Source organism: Panthera leo, chromosome B4 (genome assembly GCF_018350215.1).
Source record: "Panthera leo isolate Ple1 chromosome B4, P.leo_Ple1_pat1.1, whole genome shotgun sequence".
NCBI classification, from domain to species: domain Eukaryota; kingdom Metazoa; phylum Chordata; class Mammalia; order Carnivora; family Felidae; genus Panthera; species Panthera leo.
The window spans coordinates 54,442,285-54,463,398 of record NC_056685.1 but is presented as its reverse complement, the minus strand read 5'-3'; the positions used below and the strand labels follow the sequence as shown (position 1 = coordinate 54,463,398).

The 21,114-nt window shown below is 43.1% G+C and overlaps 2 protein-coding genes across 21 annotated transcripts in view; both read left to right on the top strand.

The window, feature by feature from the left end:
- The window catches only part of LOC122224312 (cationic amino acid transporter 3-like), a 138,601-nt gene extending 129,502 nt beyond the window's left edge, over nt 1-9,099 (top strand). For 18 of the 20 annotated variants that reach the window (XM_042945954.1, XM_042945955.1, XM_042945952.1 and 15 more), the window contains one exon: nt 6,819-9,099. In XM_042945954.1, the coding sequence (XP_042801888.1) occupies nt 7,003-8,781 (1,779 nt within the window). In that variant the 5' untranslated portion in view covers nt 6,819-7,002 and the 3' untranslated portion in view covers nt 8,782-9,099. Of the gene's footprint in view, nt 1-1,665; nt 1,738-6,818 lie in introns of all 20 variants that reach the window. The other 2 variants (XM_042945969.1, XM_042945970.1) reach the window with 1 other exon arrangement.
- The window catches only part of LOC122224314 (cationic amino acid transporter 3-like), a 435,603-nt gene that overhangs the window by 214,565 nt on the left and 199,924 nt on the right, over nt 1-21,114 (top strand). The gene's annotated exons all lie outside the window — the stretch shown is intronic.

Below are 21,114 nucleotides of genomic sequence, written 5' to 3'. Positions count from 1 at the left end.
TTAACAGCCTCATTAACCTTCCTCTCAAGTCTTTATCAAATTTCTAGCAAAACAACTGGTATCCAAACTCTTTGAGGCTATTCAGGAGGAAACACTAGGCCAACTTCCTGATGGGCAAGAATGTTAACACCCAGCCAGAGGAGCCAGTAGAACTTACTGTCTTAGAAAATGTTTTGAAAAGGAAATGTCCAGATGAGGGCTGTACCCTTCTCAGAGACAGAGCAGTGAACACAATGACCTCTAGGCTAAAGAGCAGTGGTTGGGGCTGGCTGGGAGGGGAAGACAGACTGCAATTTAATGGGTGGATTGTTGGACTTGACAGGAGTTGTTGTGGGAGACTTGGGATGGAACTTTGGTTTTGGAGTTCGGAAGGAGTTCAGAGACTGAGAGAAATACTTGGAGGAGAGGGAGGGAAGGGGGAGTTGGGGGCATTGTGGAATTCATACAAGCTGGCTTCATGTTCCCTGGCCTCTCTCTGCATTTCTTTCAGCACCTCCTATGCACCAAGCACCTCCTTTGGAGAGACTGTTTCCTAGTCCAAATGAGATTCACAGACCCAGGGCCCTCATTAGGGAAATATCCTGGAAATGTGCTTGAAATAGATGATGGTGCTTGCTCTACTCTCCTGTTTACACCTCTGTTTGGCCCTTTATCTCTTTCAAAAACAAAACAAACACAAAAACCCAAACAAATAAACAGAAAAGAAAACAAGCAAAACAAATTATATATATAAATTTATTTTCTCTCTCCTAAATGCCTCTTATGGTTGCTTCATATGATTATAAGCAGATTCTTGTCCTGGGTAGTGAGGTTGAGGTGGGAGTGTGGATTCCAGAAGAAGGAGGTAGACAGATCCTGGCCCTGCCCCCTGGAAGCTTTTTAGAGTATAAAGGAATTTAAGTTACACATGCAGGACACCAGCACACAGAAAGGGAAAATTAGTTTTAGCTGAGCATCAGAATGGACCTTAAGTGCTGATGGGTATTGGAGGGAGGTTGGAGATGGGACCAGTCAAGATGCCTTAGGAAATGCTTCCCTTACACAAGGGAAAACATTGTAGAATAGGACTGAGAAGACCTAGAACATGACGACAGGATAAAAGGGAGTGAGGAGGGCATCCCTGGCAGGACAGGCACTTACTCAGGCCAAAGGCTCATCCAAGGAAGGGTAAGTCAAGATGTGAGGAGCTGAGCCAGGAGGGAGGTGATGGGCCTGAGGGTAGAGGAAGATTTAGGGCAGGGTTCTGAGAGGTGGGTCAGAGAGTCTGGACTGAATATAAAGTATTGGAATAATTGTAAGTTACTGCACAGAGAAAGGGCCTTTCTGAAAATCGCATTTGAGGATGATGTTTTTGTGTATTGTTATAAAATGGAATTGTGGTAGGCTTTCTCAGGATTCCCAATCATGGCTTTGCTTTGTCTTCTATAAGCTTGCTTGTTCATTTTTCTTCTGCCTGCTTGTGTTGGAGTAATGAAATGTGATTTATTTAATTTCCAGATGTTTTGTTCTTTGGGTTGTTTCTCTGGTATCTTCATACTTTGTCTGCAGCCCACTGTCCCTCATCTTCAGTAAATGTGAGAAGAGCACAAGGACCACCTTGCACAACACAGTTGAGGGAAACAGAAATGATCAAAAGGCTTACTCATCTCTGACTCTGCTATTTAGATGGTCCTCCTCTGGGATTCCTGCTCAGCGTCTATGAATGGACTTCAGAAGTGTGTAGGACATTTTTTTGAGGTGACTAACCTCAGAGGGGTCTGTGATTCAGCAAATGACAAGCACCACTGTTGTATCTTTGTTGGAAGGTTGGCAGCTGGAGGTGGTTCCCCAGAGAGAGAAACATGGTACAAGCATCCTTAGTGCCCAGTAAGGAAACTCTACAGACAGTTGGAGGAGCTGAAGGAGAAAGAGGAATTGGGAAAAGGGAAATGGGCTCAGAAGGAACTGGTAGGAGGGGTGCCCCATCTTCCATTGTTCTCCACCCTCTTTCTAGCAGGATTTCCTTCTCTGTGTTCTCCATGTCCTGACAATTACAGGATGCAGTTACCCTTCATGTAAACTCCCACAATATTGTCTCATGCAATTCCTTGTTGAACCTGATGTGCACAGAGTGGAGTCAACCCCTCCCTCAGTCATGGACTGAGCATCATTGCTTCCTATCAGGCCTCTTTTCAATGCATTTTATTTTACCCCTTTCATCTTGATCTCTATTATTTCCCCTCCTCACTGGAGGCACTTCCTTCAGTGTATATAACAAATGTTCTCCCAATCCCTGCTCTATATGTGTATTTAGATACATTCCTTCACTCTACAAATACACAGTTGTAGTGTGGGGACTAGGCAAAGAAAAAAAAACAATAAAAAATGCCTTGCTTTCATGGAACTTACATCTTTTGGTGTGAGGAAATAATAAACAAGTAAGTAAAACATATAGTACCTTGAATAGTGAAAAGTGGTATGAGGAAAATGAGGGCATGGGGATAAGGGATGGCATGGGTGGTTAGGAGCAGATTGCAGTTTTATATATGGTGATTAAGGAAGGCTATGCTATACATGGTCTTTTACCAAATGCAGTGAAGTGAGTAACCATGGGGCTATCTGGGCTAGAAGTGGTATGGTTATAGGGACAGCAAGTACAAAGGCCCTGAGGTAGGGTCTTGCCTGGTATGTTAGGTGGCCAAAATTGTTAGGGGGCTAGAGAAATAATATGAGTGGGGGAAGAAAGAGAAACAGAGGCTGAGTAGCAGGTGGGTCAGTGACAAATACTGTAGGACTTTGTAGGTCATTGTAAATGCAAACATTGGCTTCTACTCTGCATAAAAGGAGAAACCAGTAGAAGGTTTTATCAGAGAATGACATGAAAATTTTAACAGGTATGTGCATATCCTTGACAAATAGGCAGCACTCTTTGGCTGTTTTATAAATGTATATAAATGTAACTGTGCTGTATACCTCATCCTGCTTCTACTTCTGTTACTTAACATTGTTTCTGAAATGTACCCATGTTGTTATCTTTAATCTACTTTTTAAATTTTTTTTTCAACGTTTTTTATTTATTTTTGGGACAGAGAGAGACAGAGCATGAATGGGGGAGGGGCAGAGAGAGAGGGAGACACAGAATTGGAAACAGGCTCCAGGCTCCGAGCCATCAGCCCAGAGCCTGACGCGGGGCTCGAACTCACAGACCGCGAGATCGTGACCTGGCTGAAGTCGGACGCTTAACCGACTGCGCCACCCAGGCGCCCCCTTTTTTTTTAATTTTTTTTCAACGTTTTTATTTATCTACTTTTTAAAATTTCTGACTGCTGTGTAATATTTCATTGTGTATATATGGCACATTTTACTTACACATTCCTCTAGTAACAGAGGCTGGCATAGCTCCAAATTCAGAAACAGTCCTGTGATGAACTCACTCATATGAGCCTCCTTATAAACTCAGGACAGAGTTTCCCTGGGGTGTATATCTCAGAGAGGGATTGCAGGGTGGGAGGGTGTGCATTCTTAATTCCACTGATTGTGCTTCAGGATGGTGATCCCAGTTACACTCCCACCATTGTTGGGTGATATTTTGTATCTTCTCATCAAATTCTTATGTGGATCCTGTAAGGGAAGTGAAATAAGGTTCCTTGTGGGTGAGGAAACCTGAGGCTTAGAGAGATCAAGCAAATAACCCTGGTTTATATAGTGAAGTGGAAGAGGAAAGGCTCAAATCCAAAATTTCTGACATAATGCTCATTGCTCTTAGCACTATAGTACCCAGAACTGTCCCTTCTCGGAATAAGGTGAGGCATCCATAGGCAAAAATATTGATGATGATGATGATGATGATGATGATGATGATGATGATGTTGTTGTTTAAGGCTTTCATTTTCTTGATGCCTGAACGAACCCAGTGAGCTTAGAACCTCCAAGTGTTTAGCACCATGTAGGGGGGTGTCTAATTGGGGTACTTAGCATTTCAAGGCAAAATATATGGAATAAAGCTGTTTTCATTGTTTCATGAGGGCGAGCTAACAGGCTCGAATTTTAGTGGATGATTTTGGGGCTAGAAATTTATAAAGACTAACTGATTTTCAAATTTGGGAATTTGGATCGGATTTCAATATTAAACTTTAGGTAGATTATATTAATTGCATATTGTTTGCTAGGCACTGAGCTAACTACTTTATAGGCATAATTTCTGTATGCCTCACAATTACCCTATGAGGTACTTTTACTTTCATTTGACTGTTATTGAAACTAAAGCACCAAGAGGTTAACTAATTTGTCCAGAGTACCCAGTATAAGGTTGAGTTGTGATTTGAACCTGAATCATGTACCTGCAGAGCCTTTACTCCTAAATGCTAAACTGTGCTGCTTTTCTGTGAAGGAGGCTTTTGTAATCTCTTCCCTTTGAATTTGAGGACAATTTCTTGTCATTTGGGGTGATTTAGAGCAGCCATGGGAAGCATGGGGCTAGTGGACAAGAATCTCCAGAGGGACAGGATATGAAATTTGAAAATGTTCCCCAGTGTTTTCATTATGCCTCCCTCTGTCCCCCAAAGTAAGAACCTCTGCCTTAGGACATCCCACCTAGGTTATAGGGCCTGATATCTTCAAAACATTTGAAAATTCTTTGTCACCATGTGTGGTTTATACCTGCCATGTGTGATGTATAGTCAAGGTTTCATCAGTTTGTCTTCCCTTCACACTTTTCATTTTGCTTGCCTTCTACAAGGATGGTAATATGATTTATATCTTTATCTAAATGAGAATTACAAATATTGTTTGGCTACAAAGTATGTATCTCGCAAAGGCAATTAGGTAGGAATTCTGGATTACGTTTTCTTTCAGATTTGTATTCTCAGTTTGTGTATTTGTTCAATAAGTATCTATTGAGCATCTAAGTCACACTTTGATAGAAGACCCAGGCAGATTAGCTGGAATTATGATACATTAGGATAAATGGCACATGGGGAAACCCAGGTTTTATGAGAGCACACAGGAAAGGCAGCATAAGGTCAGGGGAGGTTTTCTGGGGAGGCAACTTCTGAGCTGGGAACTGAAAGAGAAGTAGGGGGTTAGCTAAGTGAAGGGACAAGAAGGCATTAGAGACAGGTAATAGGGTGAGTGTAGAATTTCACAGCTGGAGCAGGAGCTGGGCAGGGGATGAGGCTGCAGGAATCAGCACAGGTCAGATGATGAAGGAAGGAAGGGCAGTGGGAACCACTGAAGGATTTGAAGCCTGGGGGTGGGTGGGCAACACGTCAATGACATTTATAGTGTAGCAAGATTCCATGAGTTAAGTATTGACTTTGTCTATGTTGTGTGCTTCTTAGTAAATCATAACCTTGGAACTGGTGGGTGGCAAATAAGGAGTCTAGATGGATTTGTACACAGAAGCTTTGACCCATAACATCAGGATTCCTTTTGATAATCTGTAGAGAAGACTTCAATTTTGACTTGGTCTTTCTGCTTTTAAAACCCTCTGACAACATTTCCTAAAATTCTCTCAAAACCAAAGCCCAAGTAGCGAGGAGAATGGGGGCTGCATGACTTTGTTTTCTCTGTTTTTCTCTACTCATGTCTGAGACATTTGCTGTGAATTTTTCATCAAAGTCTTGCTCCATTTGATGGAGGGGGCCATTTGAAGAGCAGCAGTGGAGGAAGGGCAAGGAGGAAACACATGTAGGGCTCCTTTATTAACAAAACGTGTTTGGCATATTGAGACCATGGTTTGAGCGAGTGAAAAATAACTATGGTAGAAAATTAAGAGGAAGTTACAAGTTAGTGTTTTAATATAAGCTCACAGAGCAGGGCAGTGTCTCCAGGTGGCTGACTGCTGACATCACAGATGGCCCAGGGTGTTTATAGAGCATAGTGTGGCCAGTGAGGAGACTGTCTGCAGAAGTGAGGTCACCTTCTCTCCTGGAACCCAGAGAGCAAAGAGACAGAAGGAATTGTTTTGGTTGTGAGCTACTGAGCTAGGTGACCTACTTCTTTCCTTCCTACCCATCACACTCTCATAACTGTGGACATATAAACTGCAGTAAGTTTTGCCTGGTTGTTTTGGCTGAGGTTTACTGAATGTCAGAATTCACAAAATGGCCTTTCTGGCTCTACTCCCTTAGTGATGGATACTTGGTTGGCATATGCACCTGTTTCTCCAGTGTTTCCTCATCAGACAGTCTCGTCCTCTAGTTCTTGCAGGTAGTTATGAAGGCCCTGCCTCTTTATCTGTCTTCCTCTCTTCTCACATTGCCCCCTGTGGGCCTAGATGGGTAAAGGGAAGGGTTGGACTGTACTTTCCTTGCCATCAGTACAGCTAAATGGATGATGCAGGATGAGGAGTAAGGGGGCCATCTGATCTTGGGTACTGATTTGGGGGTAAAGAGCTTTAAGGAAGTGATACCAATATTGTATTTTAAATTGAGATTTTATTTAGGAAATTGTTCTGTCACTGCAACAAGGCTCTCTAGTCCATGAATTAATATCATAACATATGCTCAAGTACCACACAAACATCCCATGTGTAAATTACTGCACAAGAAATTCATGCCCTATTGTGTCCTACAGCTTCATTAGTTCATGAAGCTACATGAGTTAGATGAACCCAAAGGGGATTTTGTCATGTGGTGTGTAAAAGGAGAATGTGGGGAGATATTTGCCACTTTTCTGGGTTTGGGGGGGGGGGACAAGGTTGATTTGTTATGATCTTTTATTTCAGTTTCTGTGATACTCAGGCTGCAACAGGTGACATGGGACTCATGAGCTGTGGTTGTAAACTTTCATTAGTTTGTTGAACACCATTGTTCAGTAAATATTTATTGTTTATTTAGGATTTATGAAGGGCTATCACATAACAGATGAAATACAAAGCAGGAGCATTGAAGCCTGAGTAACGGACCTTGTCAGCCCCAACTCAACTTAGCTAAACGTAGCCTCACTGAACCTGATCCGAGACTCTGCTTCCTGGGCTTGCTGCAGCTCTCTGATCCTGGAATCCTCTTCAGTTCCAGCTAGATGCTGCATCAGGCACTTCGTAGATTTGGTCAAAAACTGGTACGCGGACCTACGCTGAAGGAACCGGTGGCTGAGAATGACCCACAGAGAAGACTGAGCACTCTGGATTTAGTGGCCCTGGGTGTAGGCCGCACAGTGGGTGTAGGTGTGTATATCCTGGCTGGTGAGGTGGTCAGAAATCAAGCAGGACCATCCTTTGTGATTTGTGTTTTGGTGGCCATCCTGTCTTCTCTATTGGCTGGGCTGTGCTATGCAGAGATTAGTGCCCGGGTTCCCCATTCTGGTTCTGCATATCTCTACAGCTATGTCACTATAGGTGAACTCTGGGCCTTCGTCACTGGCTGGAACCTCATCCTCTCCCTTGTTGCTGAGAAAGCCATTGCGTTCAGCACATGGATCTTAATTTTTGACAACCTGCGTGGAAACCAGGTCTCTCAGACTGTGCAAGAGAGAATCTCAGGGCACATTTCCCATTTCCTTAGAGAATATCTAGAATTCTTTGTTCTTGGTTTTATGGTGGTGTTCATGGAGTTCAGGTATTTTTGGTATTTCTGGCCATTATCAACTTCCACACTTGCCAAAGTGTTCACATTGGTGAAAATTCTGGTTCTCAGTTTTGTCATCATCTCTGGCTTCATTAAGGGGGACCTGCACAACTGGAAGCTCACAGAAGAGGACTATGTAAAGGCTGGACTCAATGACACCTCAAGCTTGGGCCCCCTGGGCTCTGGAGGATTTGTGCCTTTTGGGTTAGAGGGGATTCTCCGTGGAGCAGCTATCTGTTTCTATGCATTTATTGGTTTTGAGAGTATTGTTGCCAGAGTTGAAAAAGCCCAGAATCCCCAGCGTTCCATCCCGATAGGCATTGTGGTTTCACTGTTCATCTGCCTTCTGGTATATTTTGGTGTCTCTTCAGCACTTACGTTCATGGTGCCTTACTACCAGATTCATTCTGGGAGCACCTTGCCTGAGGTATTTCTCCATATTGGCTGGGTCCCTGCCTACTATGTGGTAGCTTTTGCATTGCTGTGCATTCTTTCCACCAGCCTTTGGGGCTTTGTGAGGCCGATGCGTCGGGTGTTATACATGATGGCAAAGGATGGCCTCCTGTTCGATGTCCTTACCCGTATCTCTTACCGCGAATACATCATTATCATAATCATTGTGATGATTGGAACAGTTGCAGTCATTATATCATTCCTTGGCGTCACTGATATCTTGGACCTCAGGTCGGTTGTGTCCCTGATTTCTTACTCCCTAGTTGCGATTTGTGTTCTCATCCTCAGGTATCAGCCTGAGAGGAGGAATGGGGGAAATGAAGCAGAGGAGCAGGAGGAGAATGTACCTGCAGAAGAGACGCTGACTCTACAGCGACTACTTTTTCCAGGCAGCTCCTCCCCCACTCCACTCTCTGGCCGGGTTGTCTATGTTTGTTCCTCACTGCTTGTTCTCCTAATTATTCCTCTTTGCTTGGTGCTGACCCAGTGGCCAGTTCTGCTTTCTGGAGACCCAGTGTGGATTTCAGTGGTTGTGCTTCTCTTGGTGCTCATCACTGGGCTCACTGGGGTCATCTGGAGACAGCCACAGAGCTCCAGTTCCCTTCGCTTTAAGGTCCCTGCTCTGCCTCTCCTCCCACTACTGAGCCTCTTTGTGAATGTTTGCCTTATGATGCAGATGACATCTGGCACCTGGGTGGTATTTGGTGTGTGGATGCTGACTGGGTTTGTTATCTACTTTGGCTATGGGGTCCATCACAGCTGGGTCACTAACCCCACTTAAGTTTGGCCAAAAGTGTAGACCTTGAACTCAGCTGTGTCAGCACATATGCAGTCAGACATCATCACACCTGAATGCAGTCAGGTCCCCCTGCCTAATAATGCAGTACTCTTGATCACATGGAAAAGTAGGCCTCCCATGGGATGCTGGTGGGTGAATACTAATAGAGCTCTGTGTATATTGTGGAGTGAAGGATGTGCCTTTGCTCATTCTTTTTTTTTTTCTTTTGTTTTTTTTTTTTCCTTTTTGACTTGTCTACTTATATTGCGTCTATAGTTGGTTACAGGCTTTAAAATATTATTATTAAAAGAAACTAGAAAAAAATTTATTTTCTTGGTTAAATATCCAGTAACTGTGGGGTGCCTGGCTGGCTCAGTCAGTAGAGCATGCAATTCTTCTCTCAGGGTGGTAACTTTGAGCCCCATGTTGTGTACAGAGATTATTTAAATAAAATAGCCAGTAGCAGAATTACTGGATCATAGGTACTTTTATTCTTAATTTTTTGAGGAACCTGCATACTGCTTTCCACAGTGGCTGCACCAACTGACATTCCCAACAATAATATCTGAGTGTTCCTTTTCCTCCATATCCTGGACAATACTTGCTTATCTTGTCTTTTTGATTTTAGCCATCCTGACAGGTTTAAAGTGATATCCAATTGTAGTGTTAATTTACATTTCCCTGTCATTAGTGATGGTGAACACCTTTCCAAGTGTCTGTTGCCCATCTGTATGTCATCTTTGGAAAAATGTTTATTTAGTTTCTCTGCCCTTTTTTTAAATGGACTGAGTTGTATAAGTTCTTTCTGTATTTTGTGTATTAACCCATTATTGGATATATCATTTACAAATATCTTCCCTTATTCAGTGGGTTGCCTTTCTCTCTTGATGCTGGTTTCCTTTTCAGGGCAAAAGCTTTTTAGTTACATGAATTCAAAAAGATATATGCACCCATATGTTTATTGTGGCATAGTTTACAATAGCCAGGACATGGAAGCAGCCCAAATGTCCCTTGATAGATGAATAAAGAAGATGTAATATCTATCAAATTATCTATCTATCTATCTATCTATCTATTATCTATCTATCTGTCATGGAATATTACTGACCTATAAAAAAGAATGGAATCTTGGCATTTGTAACAACATGGATGGACCTAGAGGAAATAATATTACATGAAATAAGTCTGTTCAGAGTAAGACAAACACCAGATGGTTCCACTCTTATACCAATTTAAGAAATAAAACAATAACAACAAAAAAAGGAAAAAGTGAGACAAAGAGTAAAAACAACCCCATACACTCAAATATAGGGAAAAAACTGTTGGTTGTCAAAGTGAAGTGGGTACAGGGATGGGTGAAATAGATAAAGGGAATTAAGAGTATACATATCAGGATGAGCACTGAGAATGTGTGGAATCGTTGAATCATTATGTAGTACACTTAGAATAATATGACATTGTATGCTAATTATACTTCAACAAAAACAACAAAAACAAGAAACTAGAATCAAACCAAAAAAAAAAAAAAAACATGAAATATGGCCACTGCCCTTAAGGGGCTTATATTCTAATACAAGGGGTAAAGCATAGCTGTAACACAAAGTAGAAAGTGTTGTCATACTAAGTAATATACAAATAAAGTGTCCTGGGAATTCAGAGTGGTGGAGGATCCCATGGGGTTGGCACAGTGGTGAGGGTTGATTGGTGAAATCAGAGAAGACTTTGTAGAGGAATGGCATTTGAGTCGGCTCTCTCCAAGACAGGTTAGGATTTTCCCACATGTGGGCAGCGGTGAGAGACTGTAGGCTGAGAGAACAACACTTGGAGAAGCACAGGAAATGAAGCAGTGTTCAGAACACACTGAACACACTGTAGTGTGTGTAGCCTGAGCCTTGGCTGTGAGAGGGGCCAACAGAACATGCACAGGTGGATTGGAGCCAGAGCGCTCCTCTGAGCACAAAACACTTGGATTTGAACTCACTACCCATAATGAAAATCCATAGGGTTGGTTCTTCTACTGGGTGATATCTGTGTTCTTGGACTTGAAAGTTTCTCTACTCTTGTCTGCTTTGGTCCACCTGCTCAGAAAGTGCACAGCTGGGAGCCAAGTATCCTGGATTCTGCTCTTGTTCCCACCATTAACTAGCAATGTGACCTTGAGCAAGCCTTTTGGTTCCTTCAATGTTTTGCTTATTTATTTTTATTTTTTTGTAACACGAGACGTCAGAACTGATTATTTCTAAAGTTAGGTTCACTTACAGAATTCTAGGATTTCCTCTGGTTCTTGTGTCTTGTTATTCTCTCAGCTAGGTCTCTCTACTGCAGGCAACCTGAACCTGCATCCTGCCCACTTTTCACTACAACCCATGTTGGAGTTATAAGGATGTGATAAATAACATCCCATTTCTCACTCCTATGTTTGGAACAACTGATAATCAAGACATAGAGACAGTTGATTAAACACTTAGCTTTTGATCTGTAGCCCAATTGGCTTGCTAAGCCTGCATCACTAAATTAAACAGACTTATTCCTCATCACAAGTAATGCGAAGCAATCTCCACAAGACGCCACAGGAAAGATTCTGCTTTAATTAGATTTTTTATGTATGAGCAGGCTGCAATGCATGTGCTTCGGTCAGTTTGGCCTGGAAAAAAAAGGAAAACCAATAAAAAAATGGAAGGGGCTGAGCTGGGCATGATTAGTGCTGTTTCTTTAACTCACTAATCAAAGTGACAGTGAGGAGGGCAGTACTATTCCTGAGTTGGGGGGGGGGGCAGGAATAGTACTCTGTCAGTGGTTCTCAGTTTTCAGCAGGTGTCACCATACCCTGAGTACTTGTGACAAAACAGATTGCTGGTCCCTGGCCCCAGCATTTAGAATTCAGTAGGTCTGGGTAGAGCCCACAACATGTACTTCTAACAAGATCCCAGTTGATGCTGATGCTTCTGGTCCTGGGACCACATATAGAAAACCAAGTCTCCACATGGAAAGACGGAAGTGAAGGACACAAAGTTGCCTTTTGAACACTTGCCTTCATTTCATGAAACATTTAGATTAAAATACCATTGTTAATCCAATCGCCATGGGGAAATCATTGTGAATCATTTCACAATGTATATGTATGCCAGATAACCACAATGTATACTTTAAATATCTTAAATATTATATGTCAATTTTACCTCAATAAAGCTGAAATAAAAAATAAAATACCACAGTTATCTGAGTGTCTTTATTTTTGTGTATTGTTCCTGATTGTAGATCATAGGTAAGGACTATATCTTGTTCGCTCCCCCAGAGCATTCTCCTGTACCCAGACACACAATGAGCATTTAATAATTCATGGTGAATTGAATAGAGCTTTACACATTTCTTTGGTACAGAAATTCTCCTTCCTTTTAGTCTAGCACTGTCTTTCTCCTTTAAAACTATCTTCCTGGAGCCTTCCTTGACAAACAGCATTTGTCTCCACCCTAGACAAAACTAAATCTAGAAGTGTATCTAGATCTGTACCCAACATCTAGAACTGTACCCCAGCACTTGTAGTTTTGCCTTTGTGTGGCTCTGCCTGGAGTTCTACTGACTGTCCTGTCTGTTCCATCAGAGTGAAGTCTTGCTCAGAACAAGGAGCAGATTCTCTACTCCCTCTAGACTCAGTGGTAAGAACCATGTTCACTCAAAGAGCAGCAGCCCTGGGGCAGCTGATTGCCTGACATGACCTCTCCTGGTCTTGCTCCATCCATATTCATGGGACATGGAGAGGGGCCAAGGTACAAAAATTAAGAGAAGTCTACCTGACTTCAGGGAATCCCTGAAGATGAGACTGGCTCCAGCTTGGGCACAACAGACATCTTTCTTAAAGAGTCAGAGTTTTATGGTTGGCATATGGGGGCCAGTGTTTTTCTATTGTATTTATGTATGAGGCCTTACTAGAAAAGAAGGATGGGAAGCTACTTTCTTACTTGTGGAATCTGTCACATTTCCAACAGAGAGTAGGTGCTTCCGGGGAAGCCTGCTAGAGGCAGGATTACCCATATACTTATCCCTTCTTTTAGATGCTTTCTTGGGAGACTGGTGCAAAAATCTTGTTGAAGCATCTTCAATTATTTTGGGTAAAGAGAATTTACACCCCAAATGGGAAGAAAAATGAACTGAAATAGGAGGAATTACTAACTGGACAGGGATTGAGACATCATTACTTTGGAAGGGAAGGTATGAGTAGAAACTGAGAAAGAGGTGTTGGTCAAGGGTCACTTCCTGGAGAGGGTGCCTATGGAGCAATTTGGGAAGTAGAAGAAGGACAGATGAACTGGAAAAGAAATGGGACAGTATTCTAGGCTGCATGGACCTCTAGGAGGCATGAGATATTGAGACTTTTGTGAGGGATGTGTGTTGGCATTTGAAGGGAATTTATGACCCAGGTTTGTATTGTGTATTGTGCATCATGTCATGGAGTAAGATTTCTGAATCAGGAAGGAATGAGAGGAGGAGTTAAGATGGGGGAGACATAGCTGGAACCTGGGCTTTCCTCATCCCTCAAACACAGCTGTCAGCTCACTTGGAAAACCAGGAAACCTATCTGCAGAGTGGCAGAAGGATTTCCACAGTTAGAAGGAGAAATCTTGGCAGGTGTGAGGTATGCTAAAGTGAATTGGGAGAAAGATGGCAGGCTGTAGAGGGGAGGGAACCCTTTCCATGGAGAGACAAAAGAGAGAAAAAGAGACCCGGTTTGAGAAAGTGCTGCATCAAGTTCACACAAAGGGAAAACCTTTCTGGACCATGGACTGGAGAGTGAGAAGTACTGAGTGTCCCAGTTACTTTTTGCTTGCATTTGGGGCTCAAAGTCTGAAATTTTGGAATTGCACAACCTTCTAGAGTTGAGATGTAGAGCTGTTGCTTGTGCTCCTGGGGAGGAGGGAGCTGGCCCCACAGTGCTAGCTTGGTATAGGGATCTCTGGGATGCACTGGACATAAAAAGTCCCCTTCCTGGAGTACTTGTGGTAGAGGATGTATTGCCTCCCCAAGGACAAAATACTCTGCAGGTGCCAGCAAAAGGCCTTTCATTAGTGGGGGACAGAGGCACACTCAGATGGAATATAACCTTTGCGGTTTTTAGCAGTGCTACTCCATAGATCCCTAACACTGCTCAGGTGTGGGAAAGTTTTTCAGGGACAGAGAACTTCCAGCATGGAGAGGCTCTACTCTGGAGGAGGGGAGTGGATCTGCACAGTGCCAGTCTCACACTGGAGTGCGAGAGTCCCAGACCAGGATGAGAGACTGGGGTAGTGCCTTTTTCCCCCTAACACCAACATGGTGGGACTTCAGAGATCAGACAGCGACGCCCAGTAGAGTCGGGACCTGCATACACTGAACCCTGGTCCCATGCTGGCAGCTGCTTATTAATTGCAGCAGGACTGACTCTGAGCCAATGCAGCAGACCTCTCCTCCAGACCAGCACAGCCAGCACCTCTCATGCACCAAGTGCACTGAAAATGAAGTGCTTCAAAATGACACCGGCAGTCCTTTTTTTTCTTTTTTCCTTCTTCTTCTTCTTTTCTTTGGAGTCAGTCTCATAGTGTCTTGTTGGTTTTATTCAGTTGCTTTTCTTTTTCCCGATTTTTTTGTGTAACAGGCTTCTCCCTCATCCCTTTTATCCAGGGTTACTTCAACAAACAAACCAAAGCACACCTGGTTAAAGGTCCAAACACTCTACCACTCCAAGCAAGGAGGAACCCTGCAGAGGACTGACCAGTGGGAAAGAGCAGCAAAATGCAACAGCAGAGTGCACACCAAAAATACTTACTGGAGTGCCAGGCTCTGGGCAGTGTATGGCCCCGTTTTAATATAGTGGTAACTCTCAGTTGTAGGAACCACAACAAGCTTTTAAATCACATAAAAGACAGAAACTTAGCCAAATGACTAGACAGAGGAATTCTCTCCAAAAGAAAGGTTAAGAAGAAATCTCAGCCAGGTACTTGATCAAACAGATAGAAGGAATATATCTGAACAAGAATTTAGACAACAGTCATAAGACTACTAGCTGGGCTTGAAAAAAAAAAGCATAGAAGACACGAGAGAAACCCCTGATGCAGAGATCAAATACCTAAGAACTAGTCAGGATGAAATAAAAATTTTTATACCTAGGTGGGGCTGGGTGGATAGTTGGTTAAGTGTCTGACTCTTCATTTTGGCTCAGGCCAAGATCTCCTGATTGTAATTCGAACCACACATCAGGATCCCCACTGACAGTGTGGAGCCTGCTTGGGATTTTCTCTCTCTCTCTCTCTCTCTCTCACACACACACACACACACACGCACACACACACACACAATGAAACAACTACGTAAACTTTTTAAAATTGCTGTAACTGAGATGCAAAACAAACTGGATACAGTGACAATGAGAATTGAAGAAGCAGAGGAGAGAATAGGTGATATAGAAGATAAAATTATGAAAAATAATGAATCTGGAAAAAAAGAGGGAAAGGAAATTATTAGATCACAAGCGAGACTTAGAGAACTGATTCCTTGAAATGAAAAAATATTCATATTATGGGAACCCAGAAGAAGAGTGAGCAAAAGGGGTAGAATATTGATTTAAACAAATTATACCTGAGAACTTCCCTAATCTGGGGAAAGAAACAGGCTTTCAAATCCAAGAGGCACAGAGAACTCCCCTCAAATGAACAAAAACAAGGCAACACCACAATATATCATAGTGAAACTTACAAAAATACAAATATAAAGAGAATTCTGAAAGCAGCTAGGGATAAAATGTCCTTAACCTACAGGGGTAGACTTTTAAGGTTAGTAGTAGACCTGCACGTGGAAACTTGGGAGGCTAGAAGGGAGTGGCAAAAAAAATATTCAATGTGCTGAATGGGAAAAATGTGCAGCCAAGAATCCTTTATCTAACAAGGCTGTCATTCAGAATAGAAGGAGAAAAAAGACCTTCCCAGACAAAAAATAAGAAGTTTGTGACCACTAAACCAGCCTTGCAGGAAATTTTAAAGAGGACTCTGAGTGGAGGGAAAAAAAAAAAGATCAAAGCAACAAGACTACAAAGTACCAGAGAACGTCACCAGTAACAGCAACTCTATAGGTAACACAATGGCACTAAATTCATATCTTTCAATAATCACTCTTAATATAAAGGGACTAAATGGTCCAGCAACAGACATAGGGTATCAGAATGGATAAACAAATCAAGATCCATCCATACATTGCCTACAAGAGACTCATTTTAGACCTAAAGGCACCTGCAGGTTGAGAGCGAGGGGATGGAGAACCGTCTGTCATGCTAATGGAGGTCAAAAGAAAGCTAGATTAGCCATACTTATATCAGACAAAGTAGATTTTAAACCAAAGACTGTAACAAGAGATGAGGAAAGGCATTATCTCATAATTAAGGAGTCTATGCATCAGGAAGATCTAACAATTGTAAATATTTTTGTCCCAACTTGGAGCACCCAAAATAGAACTTAATAACAAACATGAAGAAAATCATTGATAATAATACAATAGTAGTCGGGGACCTTAATACCCCAATTACAACAATGGACAGATCATTTAAGCAGAAAAACAACAAGAAAACAATGGTTTTGAAAGACACTGGACCAGATGGACTTAACAGATACATTCAGAACATTTCACACTAACGTTCTTCTCAAGGGCACATGGAACATTCTCCACAATAGATACCATACTGGGTCACAAATCAGCCCTCAACAGGTAAAGAAAGATTGAGATCATACCATGGAGTTTTTCAGAGCATAACACTACGAAATTTGAAATCAACCATCAGAAAAAAATTTGGAAGGCCCTCAAATATATGGAAAGTTAAAAGAAAATCTTACTAAAGAATGACTGGGTTAACCAGGAAATTAAAGAAGCAATAAAAAAAAAATTACATGGAAGCCAATGAAAATGAAAACAGGACAGTACAAACTCTTTGGGATGCAGTAAAGGCAGTCCTAACAGGAAAATACATTGCAATCCATTCCTATTTCAAGAAGCAAGAAAAGTCATAAATACACAAGCTAAGCTTACACCTAAAGGAGGTAGAAAAAGATCAGGAAATGAAGCCTAACGCTAGCAGAAGGAGGGAAATAATAAAGATTAGAGCAATAATAAAGGATTTGGAAACAAACAAACAAAAAAACCCAAAAACCCAGTAGAACAGATCAATAAATCTAAGTGCTGGTTCTTTGAAAGAAGAAAGAAAATTGATAAACTCATAACCAGACTTACCATAAAGAAAAGAAAGAGGACCCAAATAGATAAAATCACAAATGATAGAGGAGAGATCACAGCCAACACCACAGAAATACCAACATTGTAAGAAAATACTATAAAAAAATAAATGCCAACAACCTGGGCAGCAAATGGACAATCTCCTAGAAACTCACAAACTACCAAAATTGAAATAGGAAGAAATAGAAAATTTGAACAGCAAGGTATCTATTATCAGAAATTCCAACAAACGAGTCCTGGGCCAGATGGCTTCCCAGGGGAATTCTACAAGAACTTAAAGAAGGGTTAATACCTATTCTTCTCCAGCTGTTCCAAAAAATAGAAATGGAGGGAAAGCTTCCAAACTCATTCTATAAAGCCAGCATTACTTGATTCACAAACCAGACAAAGACCTGACTAAAAAGGAGAATTACAGGCCAATATCCCTGATGAAACTGGATGCAAAAATTCTCAACAAGATACTAGCAAATTGAATTCAATAGTACACTAAAAGAATTATTCAACATGATCAAGTGGGATTTATTCCTGGGCTGCAGGGATGGTTCAATAACCACAAATTAATCAACATTATATATCACATTAATAAAAGAAAGGATAATTACCACATGATCCTCTCAATAGATGCAGAAAAAGCACTCGACAAAACACAGCATACTTTCTTTGTAAAAAAACAAAAGCAAAAACAAAATCTTCATAAAGTGGTTATAGAAAGAACATACCTTGAGATCATATAGGCCATATGTGAAAGACCCATAGCTAATATCATCCTCAATGGGGAAAAACAGAGTTTTCCTAAGGTCAGGAATATGACAGGGATGTCCACTCTCATAAATGTTGTTCATGGAGTGTTGGAAGTCCAGGCTTGAGCAATCAGACAACACAAAGAAATAAAAGGCATTCAAATTGGCAACAAGAAGTCAAACTTTCACTCTATGCAGATGACATGATACTCTACATGGAAAACCTGAAAGACTCCACGAAAAAAATGCTAGAACTGAAACATGAAATCAGCCAAGTCATAGGATAAAAAAACCAATGTACAAAAATCTGTGGCATTTCTATACACCAATAATGAAGCAGCAGAAAGAGAAATCAAGGAATTGATCCCATTTGCAGCAGACCAAAAACCATAAAATACCTAGGAATAAACTTAACCAAAGCGGTAAAGATTTATACACTGAAAAGTGTACTCCCAAAGCCAAGACTACACTGTATACACTGTTGAATAAAAGTGTCTGGTTTGTCTGGGTTCTGTTTCATTGTGTGCAGAAGGGCTCTGTTGTTTTCCAGGAAAGAATGCACAATATATAGGTATACAAGGAAACATTAATCAATCATATGGGCTAAGGGTCCTGGCTAAAGCTTCAAGACTACTAACTTGATTGCAGTGGCCCAGGCAACTCAAAGAGGTCGCCTAAGATTCTGCCAGAATGAGGGCATTCACCCTGGTGTCCTAGGTGAAGAAGGCTCAGAGATCTGGGAGCCCTGGCTGAACAGAGGGTGTATGTTGCTGGTGGGGTGGGAGTACAGTGGCCTGAGCTCTTGGAGATGTGTGTCCTGGTGTCCTGAGCTGGGCTGAGTGGAGGTGGTTGGAGGGGAGGACAACCCCATCAGCTTAGGGAGGACTCCAGGCTCAGGGTCTGTCTTAGAGCATATTCTCTGCAGGAGGCCCAGAGGGGAAGAGAAGAGAATGGGAAACAGACATTTCAGACCCATCCAGCCTCATTCCTTCCCCTCTACCCACCCTCACCTAGCTAAGTCCAGCCTCTCAATGGGCCATTTCACACTTATTACACACCCACTGTGTGCTCCAAGCTCCAAAGTGTTCTTGGCCCATTCTCACCCCAGGAACCACTGCCTTCCCCTTGCAACCACACAGATCCTCAGTATTCTCAGTCCCTAGCTTGATCTCAGAGCCCAGAAGCCTCTTTGGGAGCCTGGGATGTAGAACCTAGATTTTTGGGACATACCATGGAGACCCTGAAGAAGTGGGGGAAGGGAAGGTTGGGAGAGAGCCCCACGATTTCCTGAGGACAGGATGATGGCTTAAATTAGCAAGAAAGATTCAAGTGAGAGGAGATGAAGAACTTCTCTTGAGCAGACATCACTACTTGTTTTCTGAACCTAAAATCTTGATACAGGGATTGAGTAAGATGAATAGGGTCCCATAGAGAGAGATCCTCTCCCCAGGATTGTTTGGGTTCAGCAAGGTGTGGTGGGGGAAGGGGAGACCACCTGGAACAAACAGTTGGTAAACAAGGTGAGGCTCTGGGGGAATCTGTGGTTTCCATGTGGAGGCCTGGGTCCTGTCCTGCACACACCCTGTAATTGTGAAATTATGCGGAATCCTCTGGGCTCTCAGACATAAGTGATCTTGGAGGAGAAAAGATGCAGAGGCTGAGCAGATTCCTTTCTCTCCTGCAAACCTGTGCTAGGAGCTGAGGGGGAGTCTCCCTCCAGCGTAAGTGGAGGCAGAGGTGGTAGGACAACCTGAGGCAACAGTCACCATTTGCCTCTGTCTTCTCCTGAGATTAAGTGGCTTTGGGATGACCAGGTAATCAGGCCTTCCCTGAGGTCCCAGAGCTGCCAAGGGTCCCTTTCAACCTTGGGCAGCACTGAGCTATGGGCTCTCCCCACCATTCAATGCCTGTCAGGAAGGGACAGGGTCACCATGGAGGACCGAGTTCCCCAGGTGGGACTGAATTACCTAGGAGGTTTTCCTTGGTCACCCTATCCCACTCACCAATTTCCTGATGGAGAGAGGTCTCTTCAGCTCTCCTAAACACCTGACAGCGTTTGCCTAGAGGAAGAGAGAAGAGATAGTAGGCATATGGCAGGAAGAGAGAGAGGGGGGCAAATGTCCTTCCTGTCATTGGACTCTGAGCCTTGTTCTACCCCCTAGATTCTGAAAGGTGTGAAAGGTGTAGAAATGACCTTAAATGGGGGCAGATTGGTAGGATGCAGTAGGGTGGAGAGATGGAGGTAATAGGAGAGTGGAGCCCACTGGGAGTTGGGGTTTTCTGTGGAGGTGAGCCAGGAGGGGGGAGGGAGGCAGGCTGGGTGCGGTGGAAGGTGGTGAAGGTGGGAGGGAACAGAGTGGGAGGTGGGCAGTGCAGGGGGTCAGAGGGATGGGGGTGAGCAGGGGAGGGAGGTGGAGGAACCAGGATGGGGCAATACCTGATGGAAACTCAGAGATGGTCAGGGTGGTGGGTTGTCTGGAAGGACTGGAGCAGGATCCCACTGAGAGGAGCCCAGAACCCCCTCCCCCAAGCATGGAAGTAGTTTCTTTTGGTTAGGGAAGTGGGTTCAGGGTGTAGGGACGCTGAGAGGATAGGGGGTAAAGCTGGTGGATCACAGATGGGTCAGACATTTCCTTGGGAAGGGGAACCATGATCAACAGGGCAGATTCAGAGAAGGAAGTACAGAGATCACTGCTTGCAACACTCTCACTTGACAGACAGGAGCCAGAGGCCCTGCAGGAGGGAATACTCAGTGTCTCCTGCTACGAGATGGCTGCCTCTGGAAAACCTGCCCCGGACTCCTAGTCTAGGAGTCCTTCTTGTTCCCCATTTGGAGGACCCTGGACTCTGTCCCCATTCTCTTGGCTTTATGGAATGGGAAGAGGTGGAGAAGGACTTCTGCTAGACTGGGGTAATAATCCCCCTTCCTCCTCCTCTAGTGACTCCTTTCTAGCCTTCCAGCTGGGCTTCTAGGCCTCCCATGCACTGACACCTATTCCTTCTCCTTCTCGCCCTCCCTCCACAGACTCCCAGGATCTGGTCTCTTAGCTCCGTCTGGGCAGCCATTGCAGTGTTTAGTCCTCCCTGCCCTGCTGTAGCCTCATAGTCTGACTCCAGTCTGAACCACCCCCTCTCCTCCTCCAGCAGATTACCCTCCTAGTCCTTTGCAAAATCACTGGTTACTCTCCTCCTCTGGGATGTCTTCCGTGATTAAATCGCCTGGTTCTGGATCCCACACTGTTTCTTTCTAAACCACAGGAAATGTACCTGCAGGCCTTTCCTTGTTCTGGTTTCTTCTGTTTCCTGACTGGTTTTCCTGGTTTTCTCCTTTCTCTTCAGACTCCAT